This window comes from Lutjanus erythropterus, chromosome 17, assembly GCF_056507025.1.
Source record: "Lutjanus erythropterus isolate fLutEry1 chromosome 17, fLutEry1.hap2, whole genome shotgun sequence".
In the NCBI taxonomy this organism is placed as follows: Eukaryota; Metazoa; Chordata; class Actinopteri; order Lutjaniformes; family Lutjanidae; genus Lutjanus; species Lutjanus erythropterus.
In genome coordinates, this window is record NC_139333.1 from 23,247,674 (window position 1) to 23,263,862 (window position 16,189).

The 16,189-nt window shown below is 40.6% G+C and overlaps 1 protein-coding gene across 1 annotated transcript in view; it reads left to right on the forward strand.

The window, feature by feature from the left end:
• The window catches only part of LOC146312256 (glutamate receptor ionotropic, NMDA 2C-like), an 80,654-nt gene that overhangs the window by 28,203 nt on the left and 36,262 nt on the right, over positions 1 to 16,189 (forward strand). Inside the window, exons 4-7 of the mRNA XM_084740833.1 lie at positions 6,365 to 6,430; positions 7,638 to 7,826; positions 8,681 to 9,021; positions 9,499 to 9,613. Of these exons, the coding sequence (XP_084596959.1) occupies positions 6,365 to 6,430; positions 7,638 to 7,826; positions 8,681 to 9,021; positions 9,499 to 9,613 (711 nt within the window). The remainder of the gene's footprint in view (positions 1 to 6,364; positions 6,431 to 7,637; positions 7,827 to 8,680; positions 9,022 to 9,498; positions 9,614 to 16,189) is intronic.

Below are 16,189 nucleotides of genomic sequence, written 5' to 3' on the forward strand. Positions count from 1 at the left end.
AATTACTGAGTGACACCACATGTGTAATCTCAGTTTGAGGTTTAGTAGAGACTGTGTTACACCTGTAGTGGAGTTTTAAAGACTGGGGCGTTTGACAGGCAGAGAGCCTTTTGAGTTGTGTTATTAGATGTTTGCAATCCAATGCTTTTGAAGAATGACCAATTTTAGGGACTAAAAGTTGGAATATCTCAGCCTCTGCTGTATTAAATTTGACCATTTCTTTTTTAGCCATTTTTTCTCATCTCACTCTTCGGCATCTCATAGATAAGCACAAGGTACCGTTTAGTGATTGTGTGATACACCGCCAGGAACCCTTTTTAGGTATTTAACACTGTGAAATGTTTGGTTAGGTTTAGGCACCAAAACTACTTAGTAATTAATGTGCAAGCAGTATTTTAATGTGATAGCTGGTTTAGATGAAGTTTAAATGAATAGTTTGGATTATCTGAAGCATTCTCCATAGTTAATTTTTGCAACTTAAAAAAAAAGTTAAGCAAAAAAAATCTATTTGTTTAAATGTTCGCTATATTTAGAACATTTTCATCTCTTTACCTTGCCATCACACAGCCTTTTCCAAAGGAAAACTGCCATTATATAAGCCAATATATATATGCTGGTCTACTGCTGCCTCAGTTGGTTAGTAGTTCGTGTTTGGTGAATCCAAACTAACCTTTTGAAACACCGAAGTTACAGTACAAGACAAACAAACTAACTGACTGAGGCAGAGGTAAACCAGTAATTCCTGTGTTCTGTCAGGTAAAATGACTGATTTTGCAAATGGAGTCTGGTTGGTTTGGAGAGAGCAACATTTTGCAGTTTCCCATTGGAAAATGTTGTCCGACTGTAAGGTAAGGCAGTGGAAAATTTTTTTTTTTCTTTTAGGTGGGCCTTTTTTTAGGTTACTAAAATACATTTTGCTGCTGATTCTGTCCACAGCAGTACATTGCTTAACTTCCACATAAGAAAGTTGTACAACCCCACTTTACAAAAAAAGAACTATCCCTTTAAGTGCTTTTTATGCTGCTGGATGATGATTAAATTTCGAAAGTAACTATGGCTGTTGGATAAGTTTAGTGGAGTAAAAACAGTCTTTACCATTGATGTATAGTAGAGTAGATTGACAAGCACCCTCAAATTGCATGAAAGAATACTTGATTAAATGTTCTTTCCACTGCTGGAGATGGAAGGAGTGTAGAGTGATTTAGTGTACATGAGTGGATATATCCATATGAGAGCGAGTATGTGTGTGTGTGACCTGCTATCTGTTTGACCCACACCCGTCTCTCCACCGAGGGGAGGTGCAGCGCCGAGTTCTCCCCGTGGGAGGAGAGGAGTGTGTGAGCAACCACCATGTCCACCGTCTTCCTGTCACATTACCATACGCTCCTGCAGTAGGACTGCTAATTACGTCTGTGTGTGACAGCCACACTGCCAAGGTGGTGAGAACAAGACGGCTGGGAAGTAGAGGACGAGAGGAGGAGGGGGGGGTTAACTCTGTCTTCTCATGTGAGCGTATGAGTGTGAGAGTTAGACACGCAAAGGAAGGTAATTTTGTTGTAATTCTTGCTTGATTTTGCTGTGAAGTGGAAAGTGGATGTCTTTCATCACATTTGCTTCCAAGCCTGGTTGATTTTTCACAATTTAAAATGCTGCTAATTGGATAGTGATGAAACGCTTATTGGCCCAAGGCGGGGTCACTGTGTTATTTGCTTGTTTAATAACTCAGACAAAACAAATTTGATTCTAATGGAACAGAATAAAATCCTTTGTTGCCAATGTACTGAATACAACAAAATTAGCAGCGCTACTCCTGATCATTGCAATAAAATGACACATACAAAAATAAACAAAAAAAATACAGGAACAAAGCAACCACAGAAAGCAAACATCCACAGCTGAATAATAGATAAAAACAACAATAATAAATAAGGGATAATGTACAGTGAGAAGGTCATCAATCACCATGAAGCAGTTTATTTCCCAGTAATCACCTGCTCTGTACATTATACACTCTATTTACTTTAAATTACTAGTTTGAATTGTGTCCATGGCAATGGTCTTTTCTTCACAGTGGTTCACAGCAGTGGTCTGTTATTCAGAAATAATAAGCCTTAGAACGCCATGATTAATCAATCAGAATGGAGTACTTAACAAAGACCATGTGATAAATAAAATATCATGTGCAGTGACTGGGACATTATTGAGAAATAACCCACACAGGGTGTTGCACCAAATTGGATGGAATAAATATGGCCCAATTTTCAACGTCTACTTTTGGGCTAAATCTGGACTTAATCTGATGGACTAAATGCAACCCAGTCTTCCACATCTAATTTTGCGCTAAATTTGGACCAAATCAGATGGACTAAACACGGTCCAATTGACAGTCAAATTTTGGGCCAAATTTGGGGCAAATTGGACGGATGAAACATGGCCTAATTTTCAACATCTATTTTTGGGCTAAATTTAGACAAAACTGGATGGACTAAACACGGTTCAGTTTTGGGTTAAATAAAGGCCACAATGGACTGACCAGATTTATCCCAAAAGACAACGTTAAAATGATGTCAAGTGCTTGGTGAGTAATTAAAAAATGATTTTATTGATTCAAAAAAAAGATTTTGTTGCTCCTTCAGAGTCTATGATCAGAACTGTGTCCATAGCAACAGCCATATTTATTGACCATATTTATTACCATTTATTCATAGCAATGGTCCTTGCTGTAACTGACCCATCAGAATTGAGTATTTAACAAAGCTGTGTAATATCTGTATTATTGCACATGAATATATGTGATATTGCACTTAGGAATAGGATTTAGTGGGTTTGTAATAGAAAGACGGTCTGAATGAAGGGTCATTCAGTGGTTGTTTGAGTTTATTGTGCGTATGGCCCAGGTAAAGAAACTGTATTAATGATGCTTCAAATGATGCACCTCAACGCTCCTCCATCATATCAGATGAAGTGGGACACTATAGCGAACCAGGACTGCCAATCCAGAGACATTTTTTATTTATTCAGTGACAGCCTGACATGGTTGTGTACTGCTATTTTTATAGCTATTCTGGTGCGCAGCCCAGTCAGTGGTCTGTTGGAGCTCGAGCCTCCGGAGGTGAGTCTCAAACAAGCTCAGGCGCAGATGAAACTGGCAAAATTTGAGTGAAGGAGAGTCTGGCTGTGATATTCCTGTGGTATTCCTCGGGCTGCACGGCTCTCTGGGGCTTTGCAAAGCCTCTGAGCTGTGGGAGAGGGAAGAGCACCGGGAAGAAGAGATGACAGTTAGTCACCTCTGAGACGAGAACAGACTGAGAAGATCTGAGACCTGGTCTCAAACGGCACTTGACAGTTTAACACTATCCGTTCTCTCTTTCCTGCTGCCTCACTTCTCTATCTGCATATGCGCGTGTGCGTCGTCGTGTTTTGAGATTTCCCAGACTCCCTGTCTCCGCTTAGTGTCGGATGTTGCTGTACAGTGAGACCCATATTTCCCTGATCTTCGCCTTCTTGCACCAGCTCCCCTGTCCGTTATCAAATCAAATTCAGAATATTACAACTCGTCTGAAAATCCGGCGTGGTCTTGCAACTTCTTACATCACAGGTCTTCTCTTGCCCTACAGCACCTCTGGGCTCTTTAGATCTTCCATCCTGGCTCTGGTATTACACAGTCCCACCTGAAAAAAGTCAGGGGACAGGGCACCCAGAATACAGACTGTTGAGCATTTTCAGTTGATACTGTATATTTTTCTAGTTTTTTCTACACCTAAATGCAGCCAATGCTTGTTGCGTGTTGTGTGCATATACAGTATTTGCACTTATAATTTATTTGACGTGTGTAACTGCCACTTTAGTCATGGTTTTGAAGGCCTGACCTCTGTAAACGAGGTTAAATTTGGATGATATGTTTAAGTTTTTTAGTTTTAGTTCTTCCAAGAGCAGTTAAAGGTAGTGTTAGTGATTCTGGAGGAGGATAATTGATTGTTGAGTCTCATTTCAAGGTTGTCAAACACTGACGACCGAAGCTGGATGGACACACTGGCTCCACCTTTCTCCCCTGTCCAAAATATCCGAGATACGGACACTGCCATCTTGCGCTGGTGACATCATTTGGAGAATGACAGAAACCATCTTTGGGAAAATTTATTTTACGTGTACTTTCATGTTTTTGTTTCGGCTCATGTCCCATCTGTTAACACTGAGGAGGCAGGATTCATGGCCTACACTGAAGCCACCAGTGTACGACTGTGGCTTCACTTTTGGGGAGCTGTCATGATGTCCACTTTCTGTGCATGTCAACGCCAAAGACTGATACCAATCAGATACCGTCTTTCCCCCTTTCTTTAAACAACTAAGCTGTTAATAATACGTTTGTGTGGATGTTCTTTAACCTTGCTATCATGACTCAGTTATGCAATGGTGCTGCTTCTTTTAGCAGCATTTTTGGTCGGTCAGCATCATGCTAATGTCTCTTTACAGCATGTTTCTCAAGGTTTAGTTTGCAGTCATTCGATAAATAAAATCTGCATTTGACAATTTGGGCATGAGAATGAAAGTGGATGTATTTGTATTTCACCTTACTTCCTTTGTTGCTGTCGTCAAAGTTACTAAAGCCACTGGGGATAGCTACCTAACAATGACTAGAAATGTGGGTCAGAATAAGCTGCCCCCACAGACGACCTATATAGTTGTTTTTTTCTGGTGAGGGTAGCATGAATTTAAAGTGTGCTAAAGCAACACATATGTAACCTACATATCCAATAAGGATTCAGTTTTAATCAAACCTTTACATAAATTCTTCATCAGTTGATAATTTCTGCTCTTTGTTTCTGCATCCAGTCCATCTCACGCTCTCCTATAGTCCCCCTCCTCTCATCCCGATAGCCTACTTTATGTGAATGCTATTTGAAGGACATGGGTTCAGCGGGCTCTAACAACTTCCATCTTATCTGTCAACACACGAACACACAGCGAGATGGTATGCAAATGTATGCTAACACACACAGACACGTACTCCGTCGGACCACCCCTTCTTGACAGAAAGAGAGCAGCAGGACTGAGTGTTCGCAGTGTGGAGACACTTGAGACACCAGACTGAGGCTGAATGTCGACTGTCCAGATTCTGTTGTTACATCTGAGCGACAATAAAGGTCCAAACTCTTATATTCACTCTTATAAATAAAGGTGCTAAGTGGTTTCGTCTAGAACACACTCAACTGGTTCTACAGAGAACCTTTTTATATTCCAAGGGCTTTATCTAGAACACACCCAGCGGGGTTCACAGAGAACCTTTTAATATTCCAAAGGTTTTATCTAGAACACAGACAGGGTGGTCTACTAGGAACCTTTTTATATTCCAAGGTTTTAATCCCAAACTCACTCAGGAGGTTCTATGCAGAACCCTTTTATGTTATGGTACAAAGAATTGCTGAAATCCTTGAAAAACTCCTTCTATCAACTCTTAGTCTTACAAAGAACCCTCGACAAACCCTTTCTTCAGAAGCAAACGGTTCTGGGTAGGACCTCAGCCCTTCAGGAAGAACCCTTTTGGAACCTTTGTTTCTACGAGTGTAAATATTAATGGTAACTGTTCCCTAAGAATCACTTTGCTTTACGTCTGAATGTTTATTGCTGTAGGGTGAAAGCGTGAGCTCAAGATTTAATGCTTTGTTTGCTGACATATATGTGAAGAAAACTCTAATGGAGTGTTTTTGTCACAAACTTTTCAATGCAGATATTTATGAAGATTTTTTTAAACATTTCATCAAGCTATTGTCCAACCATAGCTCACTTAAAACTTTTCTTTTTTCCCCATTGTCACTCTCATCAACTTAATTGGTTTTGGAAGGCTGTTCCACTGTGTTGCTTACGTGACTTTTAACAGTGATGTTTTTATAAGTGATCGCATGCTCACTGAACAACAGGACAAAATATTAAAGTACGCTGTCCTAGTAGTGTCAAAGTTTCGTCCAAATTTAAATGTTCCGCAGCACTAACAGTGTTAAAGGTGCTGCTAAAATGAGACGCACCAGACGAGTTAATTTGAAACCCTTTCGGTTGGTTTGCTTCTGTTGTGGCAGAAAGTTCAGATGTGCGTTTGCTGAAGATATTTTATCCGAGTCCCTGAAACCCAGTCATGATGTATTTTTAGAAACGAAAAAAAAAGTTTTTGAAAGGAATTCACGGGCAAAAAGGCAGCATATTGATGAGAAAAACCGTGCTTCACACCCCTCTGAGAGAAAACATCCACCCTGCTGAAGCATATTTGAGCAAAACCGGCTCCAAAGATGCTATTGCATCATTCACCTTTCACCCCATGAAAGATTTTCTCTACCTAAATCCTTAAATGAGACTCTGTTTTTCTTCACAGGCTGAGGGATCCTCCTTCTTGCAGATGGGAGCGTCTCTGGAGCAGCAGATTGTCTGCATGTTCAAGGTACAGAAATGCGTTTCATTGTTAGACTGCAATCAAGTCTCATTTAAACAATATTTGTGGGGAAAAAAAATCTAGGTTGGCATAGCGAAAGTGTATAAGGGGCAAGTCTGCCAGCTGGGATCACTCAGGCTGATTGACATCATGTGGGGACATCCCGACAAACAGTGAGGGAAATCCCTGTTCTGATCTGAAGGTCTGGCCTGATGTCCACAAATACAATCTGTTTGTCATAGATTGTACAAATTCTCATGAGATCACAGGGCTTGATGTCACTGATGTTTTTGGAATCAATGAGATAATCTCAGTTAAGTCTGTGAGAACTTACTCACCTTTTAATCTAATGGAGCGTTTCCACAACTGAGAAACATCCATTGTGAAATTGTATAGATTGTTGTGTTTTTAAAAATTAGATTTTAAGAGCTTTTTAATTTGTTCTTGTCATTATTGTCCTGATTCATTCAACCCCAGTGTGCACCATGCATCTCAAAGTAAATGACACCACTCTCATATCTCTACAAAATATGTATGAAGTTGGGGCCCAAATAAATTAGGTTAGCACAGCTAGCCTGGCTCTACTCACAGTTACCAAAATCTGCCCACCAACACCTTCAAATCTCAGTCTTTATGCTAAGCTAAACAGCTGCTTGCTCCAGCTACATATTTACCATACAGATGTGAGTGTATCAACAGAGTCTTGCAGGGATGACAACCTGGAATTAGCATCACAGTGGACAAAAGACAAATGGGATGCTCAAATCCAGAATCCAATTTGATTCTGTGGTAACCAACACTTTTAGGATTTTTGATGCTTAAATATAATAGCCAGAAGTATAAAACTTGTGTTAAAACTAATGTCACATTCATTTAGCCACAAGTTAGCGTTCCACCTTTTTTTTTAAAAAGGCAAAATGACAAAAGCTTCTAAATTCACAAGTGGGGTATTTACTGACATTTAAGTCAAAACTTGAAAAACTCAGACCTTATTTCAGGCAAAAACCTGTTGATTTTGAGACGAGGGAACTAGAGGTGCAAATATTACTCTTCACTGGGTTTTAGGAATCATTCTTGCAGCACTCCATTGATCTTTTAATCACCAGTCTGTCACAATCTTAAATTTGCAATTATTCTTTATTACCACATTTTATAACTGCATTACTTTGGATATTATTATTTCACTACTTTATTGTTTTAAATGTCCCTGTCTCAGCTCATGGAGGAGTATGACTGGGGTGAGTTTGCGGTGATCACCAGTTTGCTGCCGGGCTACGACACCTTCGTGGATATAGTCGAGTCCTACACAGATACCTCCTATTTCCTGTGGAATCTACAGGATGTCTTGTCTCTGGAAATGTCCGTCGGGGCTAATGATGTGAAGACAAAGCGCATGCTGCAGCAGGTAGGCTTCAGAGAGAGAATCCTGGATTGGGTTGCACCAACTAACTTTGCTAACTCCAGGCTCAACTCATTTAATCAACTGATTGCAGTCTTCAAACAGCTGATTAGTTGAATCAGGTGTGCTGTTGATCTAAAGCACTGAACTAGCATCACAGATGTAGCATAACATAACTGCCAACTGCAACCTTATTTTCATTTTCTAGGTCAAAATAATGCAAAACCGTGCTGGATGTCATCTTTTTCCCACTTTCCATGTCACTACTGTAACTCCCAGGCATTAGCACAGGGAGGCATCGGCTGCCACTGTAGCCGGAGCTGCAGTGGTGGACAGCTGTGTATTGTCTTAGATGGAAGTTAGACAGTGATGTACATTAAGAAAATATCAACAATTTGTTTTACCAACTAGTACTTGCAAGAGTAACAATGTTTATAACTACTCTTTGACTATGTATTTGACTAAGTATTTTGTGAAATGTAATCTAAAATATTCCCACTTCACGAAATTTTCAAAAGATGTCAGATATATCGGCCGTATTCCATACCTATTTTTTCCTCTTCAATCTAAACAGGTAATGTTGCAAGCTAAAGTTAGCTGTGTTAATTCAGCTGCAGAAGTTATGCAGTTACACTGGCATCTACTGGCTGAATATATTACTATATAACAACTAATATCTATGTAAGAACTTCATAACTAGTTTTTTAATTTAGTGAAGCTATCAAAAACTTTATAACTACCTTTGAAAGGAGGAACAGCTGATGCCGACTGTTGATGACCTGTAGTAGTGCTGTATGTTCAGGTTGTGTTTTCTCTCCGCTCTGTGAGTCACTGCTAACAGACTTTTTTTCTATCTGCAGGTGGACTCTTCGGTCCTGCTGGCGTATTGCTCCTACGAGGAGGCGCAGTACTTGTTTCGTCAGGCATCCGAGGTGGGTCTGCTGGGGCCAGGCTACATCTGGATCATTCCCAGTCTGGCCGTGGGCAACCCCGACAGCCCTCCACCTGACAGCTTCCCCGTCGGTGTCATCGGAGTGATTACGGACCAGTGGAGGAAGAGCTTGCGGCAGAGGGTGAGGGAGGGTGTTGCCATCGTAGCGAAAGGCGCCGAGAGCTTCAAGAAGCAGCACGGTTTTATTCCTGAGGGACACGGTGACTGCAACAAACCTTCTAAACACTCAGACAACAATACTCTCTTCAGGTGAGGCATTTATTTGTCAGCCTAAACACAAGTTTAATTAGTTCTAGACAGTTGTTATTAGAGCAGTTATTACTGATGCATAGGCAGAAGAATACAACTTTCACCAGTACGCGTTCACGTATGAAGCAAAAGTGCTTTACACCTCTTGGTGTAAGACACATGGGCTGAAATGCAAATTAATCGGAATTAATTATTCACAGCCCAGTCTGTCACGGATGTATACCTTAACAGACAGCGAAATCACTCAGTAGGAACACCCTGCCCTCCACCAATCAGCTGTCTCTCTCATCCCCTAATGAGCTCCTTCTAGTCTCCCACGTTAGCCCTCCCAGGGGAGCTTTAGGCTTAATTAGGAGGTGATCATTGCGTGTGTTTATCTGTGTAAATGAATATGCAAATTAACCTGTGATGTAGAATCAAAGTCCTTGATTGCATACGCTACACTTTCTTATAACTTTATGTTCCCTCGGGCTGCAGGCACATGCTGAATGTGACGTGGGAGAGGAGAGATCTGTCATTCAACAACCAGGGCTTTCTCTCCAACCCTTCAATGATCATCGTCGCTCTGGACCGGGAGAGACTCTGGGACAAGGTACTGGAAACCAAAACACAAAAACATAATGGCGCTGATGCTGCATGCATAATGGGATGTTGCTATGTTGTGATCACAATTCACACAAATTCAGTGAGGTCTGTACAGCCTTGGCACCCAATTTGACCACAATCTTTCGCCACAACTTTTCCACAAATTTAACCAATCATCGTTGGTTTCAGTGAGTTCAATGTCCCAACTTAATGTCACAGGTACTGAGAAGAACACAAGATTTGTTGTTTTTATTGACATTTATGAATGCTCTGTGCACTTTTATCCCTGGAACCAATTTTATTTTTGAATTTTATTTTATTTCAGAATTGCTTAAAAACATTGCAACATGCATAGAATTTTTTTTACACAACCTGCCATGTAATCAGGTATTTTAGGTCACAACAATCTCCAAAAAAGCCTGCGAAATCCTGGAGAGACTGTATAGAGAACCGAGTACACTCTTGGAAAGTAAGGGCTCCAAAATGGTTCTTCCTGCAGCGCTGATGCATTCAGAAGCATTTGCTTCTGAAGAAACATTTTCTGAGGAAATGGTTCGTCAGGGGTTCTTTGTAAGACTAAGCGTTCCATTAAACATCCATTTCCTCCATGGAACCCTTTTTAGAGGAAGAGTTTCTCAAGGATTGTTGAACACGTGGTTGTTAAAAGATGTTTTCTCAATTTAAACAATAAATAAATAATAAATAAACTGTAAAAATAATGGATGACCCCAGTATACTGTCAGGATGTGTTGCCACCATCTTGACTGAGCTGCTGCTGTGCACATCTGTGCAGTCACCATCTTAAAGGGTAAGTAAGCAAATACAGTGTGTATTGCAAAAGCAGACTTCATTACAAAATTGACTGCAACACTGGTCACTTAATTTGGAACCAATTTTCATGAAATTTGGTTTGTTATACACACGAAAAATTCAACTTGATGGTGGCTACTTGTTGGAATTAAATCCAGTTAGCGGGGGCAGATCTAATCAGCTCCATGCCAAAACATTAACCTTCTAAATAGACACAACTTCCACTGGGACATGCAGGCTCCTGCATTTGTAAACCAGACACCTGTCTCTGTCACCTCACACAGTATCTTTGCCTCACGTCTCTCCCTCTGCATTCCCTCATTCAACTCTGTGCGCCTCACAGTTTTAAAACCTGTGACCTACAAACATAATCTGGCTGGATGCAACACGTTTATGCCTGTTGCTGTTGGAGATGTCAAGATAAAAAAGCAGGATGAGGGAAAGTGGATTCATTTAAATGCCGAACTCGAACAATTGATCACAAAATAACTCCCGGCACACCAGAATAGATGATATTTGAAGGTACAAGTGTAGGCGTGATTCCAGATCGATAATGTTGTGTCTGTGCGTGTTTCCTTTTAAAGCCATATCTTGCTCGTACTCTGTTTCCATTGTCACCATGCCCTGCAATTTTCTTGAGCATTTTCACTGCCTTTTACACACGCACACACTTTTCAAAGCCCAAGGGTGTATTGAAAAAGTGCGGCTAAACAGAGAGACCTGAATGTAATCTCACAGCTACAGTTGAACTCATTTATTTCTACCCTGGAAAGACCAACCTACTTTATCAATGTCACCTCCTGGCTGGTGTGTACGTATGCGTGTGTGTATGAACATGGACATGTAATTGTGCTGAAGTGGGGTTTGGTTTGTATGTGTATATGGATCTTAAAGTCGCACATGTGCAGCCAGCAGCCTCACACACTTCATCCATACATTACATCATAGTCAAGTGTCACACACAGTATCGTCAGCAAGGCTCCACTTGGACAGATCCTGCAACAAAAGGTTTTTTAAACACCTTAAAAAGGTCCATGCATATAAAAAATCAATATCAGTTTAAGTGTACGCTATATTTAGAACATTTCACTATCTTAATTTGCTGTCAGAGAGCCTTTTCTGACAGGAAACAGCCATTATATAAGCCAAATGTCGCTCTCTCCAAACCAACCAAACTCCATATGCAAAATAAGTAATTATACGTTGCAGAACATGGAGCTGCACAGGAGTTTAACAGGGTGTATGACAGGAAAGTAAAGTGGTGACAATGCTTAGCTTTGGTGCCGGTACTCTTCTCTGCTTCTCCAAATTGGGGCATGCTGACTGGAATATATTTTAGGTAAAACTCTGACTATCATACGACCCCACATTAAATAATCCAACTATCAAGATCTAAATTCTGTGAATCCTCTCTCCTTTTCACTTTTCTTCACCTCCTCTTCTTGTCATGTTGCTCATCCATAATGATGATTGGTTGTGGTGCACTTGCTCTTTTCAAGTTTCTGTCTGTCCTCTGTGGTGACACCCTGACAGTTTAACATGATGTTGTTCCTCGTCACTGTCTGCCGGGTGACATTTTGGGAGGGAAAGTCCCTGTTCTCTGCTGGGTCTCTTGTGTTTTTCTCCTTTTCCTGCTCATGTCCTCCACTCTTCCACCTGTAGAATCAACACAGGGAATTAAAAATGCCTTAAAATGCTTAAAACTGCAATGATCAATATTTTTATGTACTGTATGTACAGTGTAAAAGACGTTACTCTTAGAGAAGAACCCACAGAGAATAATCACCTGAGTCTGCAGTTCCTCTCAGGTCTATGGAGCAACTTTACTACTTTGGTTCAGTCTCACACTCTCATCAATCTGCAGCAGGAGCAGGCAGCTGTTTTCAGCAAAAAGGTCTAATTGACCTACTGTACACTTCCTGACCAGCGCACACAGCACACAAACAAAGTTAGCAATTACTTGGTGAACATAGTGGAGCATTTAGGAGCTTGAAGGGCCAGATATTTGTCTCAGGAATTGGTGGAGACCAAAAGTGGAGTTAAAAGAGGAGTCAATATTGGATTTAATTCAAGAGACAATACTCCAAACGAAAGGTAATGTTGCTCCATGTCTGCTGGATTGAATGTATTCCCATGTGAAAAGTACATTTGACATGATTTTATTTTTTTATGTAGCCTACAAACAACATTTCACTAAATTTTAAGAGTGACAACACAGTCATCCACATTTTAGCAGTGGCTAAAAACAGGTAAACATGTTTGGGATGGTGGCAGAAGTCTGGGCATGGGTATCTCAAAACATCAAATTAAACTGAAACTATCTGCACAGCTACATGCAACTAAGGGTAAATGAGATTCTTTAGGGGTCCAACTAACCTTTTAAGTTGGCCTTCAGACCAAAAAAGTAAAAGATGCTGCAGTGATAGTGCCATGTTGCTTCACGGAAATATAACCCATAATAAATGAGTGATAAATCCAAGAGTTTGAAGGCTTATTATTACAGTGACAGCCTTTTTGTTCTTTGCCATGACAACTGGCAGATACACAAGAGAAAGAAGGTTTTGATGTTACACAGTATTCTACTAAAAAAAGGTCATGCTAAGTTCAACTTTTTTGCCAGACAACTGAGTTTGCAGCCCCGCTGCCTCCACACAGTGGGCTGATTGGACAAGGACAGTGTTTTTTCAGGAAGTGCCGTTGTCTGTCTGAAATCAGCATAATACCATGGGTACTTCATCATGAGACATTATATTACATTGATCTGCTTTTGTCCAAAGCGAGTTACAATAAGTGCATCAGACCATGTCGGGGCAATCGCCACGAGTGCTTGGAGATGTTTCTTTTGTTCTCTTAGAAACAAGACATAAGTGGGTGTTTTAGCCTGTGGCAAAAGACGGTCAGGGAGTCTGCTGTCCTGACTTGAGGAGCTTGCCACTGTGGAACCATAATAGTGAAGAGCCTCGGCTGAGATGAGCGACCGCAGGGTCCTCTGAGTAATGGGATGGCTGAACATCCGGAGGCAAAGGAGTGCAATCGTCTGGCTGGGGTGTAGAGTTTGACCATGGCTTTGAGGTATGATGGAGCAGTTCCCTTCACTGCTTTATAGACTGGAGTTTTGACTTGGATGTGAGCAACAATAGGCTTGTGTATTGATGAGAATCCCACGATACAGGAGTTACTATTTAGTATATAGCAAGATATTACAGCATTGGAAGCAAGGCAGTATATTTTGTGAATTTTTTGAACATCTCATTTCTGAAAACTGTTATAGTATAATGAACACACTACTATATGCATACAATCTGAGTACAAAAAGTTAACTTCAGTCAGCAGACACTGACAAAGGTGTTCATGAAAGAGCTGGGTCTTCAGTTTTTTCTTTAAGACTGTTGTGCTGGTTGAATCAGATGTCTTTCATTGGCAGAACACAGTGAGTAACCTGAGCTGTTTTAGTTTCAGGGTTTTGAATTTGATGTGGGCAGCGACTGGAAGCCGGTGGAGTGATCTGAACAGCGGGGTGATGTGCTGGTTTGGGTTGGTTGAAAACCAGACGTGCTGTTGCATTCTGGATCATCTGTAGAGGTTTGAATGTGCATGTGTGAAGCCCTACCAGTAAGGAGTTGCAGTAGTCAATGTGTGATATTATGAGAGCCTGAACCAGGAGCTGAGCAGCATACTCAGATAAGTAGGGCCTGATCTTCTTGATGTTGTATGGGGAAAATCGACTGGGTAGATTTGAGCTGGATACTGATTTCTTACTGTATAGGGGGACGGGCTGGGATGACAAGGACCTCAGTCTTGGATAGGTTAAGTTGAAGGTGGCGTTGCTTCATCCATGTCAAGATATTGGCTATGACGAGATGCAGGCAGACACTTTGTGGTCTTCTGGAGGGAATAACAGGAAGAGCTGCATATCATCAGCATAGCAATGGTATGAGAAACCATGGGAGTGGATTATTGCACCAGGTGAGGTGATGTATACTGAGAAGAGAAGAGGGCCGAGCACTGACACTTGAAGAACTTCTGAGGATAAGTTGTGTGGTTTGGACACTTCTCCCCTCCAAGATACTTCGGATAAAATATCTTCCTGAGATGCAAGACATGAACCAGTGGAGGGCAGAACCTGAGATTATCTGTATTCATCACAGCCCCAACAGAGTAGCACAAATTTTTGTACAATCTCAGCAAAGGAAAGATATATCCTTACTTCTTCCTATCTTGGTTTATGTTGTTAGGTTAGAATGAAAGAGATTAGTCACAACACTGCTTTGAATCATTGCATGTAAACTATTAGTTAATAATCCATAGTGTTTTTGAGAATTGATCCAGTATTACAAATGCGTTGATATTTTCTTACACTCCAAAAACAGGAAGACAGTGTAGTGAATAGAGAAGAAAGTTGTTGGAAAACATTGAATGTTGAATACCGGGTGGGCAGCAGAGGATTGATGAGAGTATGACTTGATGACAGCATCTCTTAGAAGTATTGAAATATTTATTTAAAAAAACCTCTGAATTTGTGTAAGTTAAGCATTTCTATGTTGTATTGTCATGTAGTGTGCTACCTTCTTTTGAATTGGCTGCCCTGACAAGAAGTTTCACATCATAAAAAATACATTACATAATGCATTTACATTGATTTCTAACATGTATTGAGGAAGATCGTCTCACTGTATTTTAACCCACAATCCAATAATCAATACTGGGGATCTTTTTCAACAGTGTAGCGAGTGTGAGAATGACAGGTAGATGACAAAGTGTCCGCTTAAGATGAGAGAAGACATGTGAGACATGACATGATTGATCTACACCTCTCTGCGAGTCTGTCATTCACAGATGGTGCAGAGAAACAAATCACAGTTCTTCACGTCACACTTTACCTTCATGCAGATTTGTAAATCATCCATGTATGACGAAGGAAGAGCGCTGGTATGAGTGAGCAGAGGAGCAAATCAGGAGTTGGTATGAAAAAGAGGTCTCATTAAAGCTGTGAGGGAGCGACTTTCACATGCAGTAAGTCAGCGCTGGCTGAGCTCAGCATGGCTCATTAGGTTGGGTTGATGTGACAAACAGTTCTGGAGCTCACAGAGAGGGTATCACTGAGCTTAGCGCCGACATCGATGGGATTATTCATTGTGTGATGTGACATTACACAGCAATTCTGGTCCGAAGTGGCTCCCATTAAAGCACTCAATCTACTTTTCCTTTCAGTAGTTACCTTGCTACGGTATATCATTGTCTGTCAGCAAATATTTTAAAAGCACAAAGGCACAAAAACGCAGATAATAAATATCTCTGATCACATGAACAGTTCCCATTTATGAGCACTGACATTTCAATTTGTTTATTCAGTTGAAAAAAGAAAATTAATAATTGAATAATCAGTCAACAAAATGAACGCAGATTGAAGGCAACACACGCTGGGATGTATTATTAATGTGACGCTCTTTGTTTTAGTTTCTGAGACTTTTAAGTCTCCTCAGTGTGCATTAATGAACTCTGATCTGCTTTCATCTTCTAATCCTCTTCCTCTGGGTCAGCACATGCTAATTTTCCTTTATAAAATAAAAAAATATATATCCATCCTGTGAAGTAGGGAAAGGCAAGACAGGTGAGGAGAAGAGAGGTTGACATGCAGAGAAGGTCACAGCTGAGAGGCAAACTCTCATGCAGTGATGGAAGAAATACTCAGATCCTGTACTTAAGTAAAAATAAAAATCATCATAATTACCACATTGTGAAAATACTTTTTAAAGTAAAAGACCTATATTTA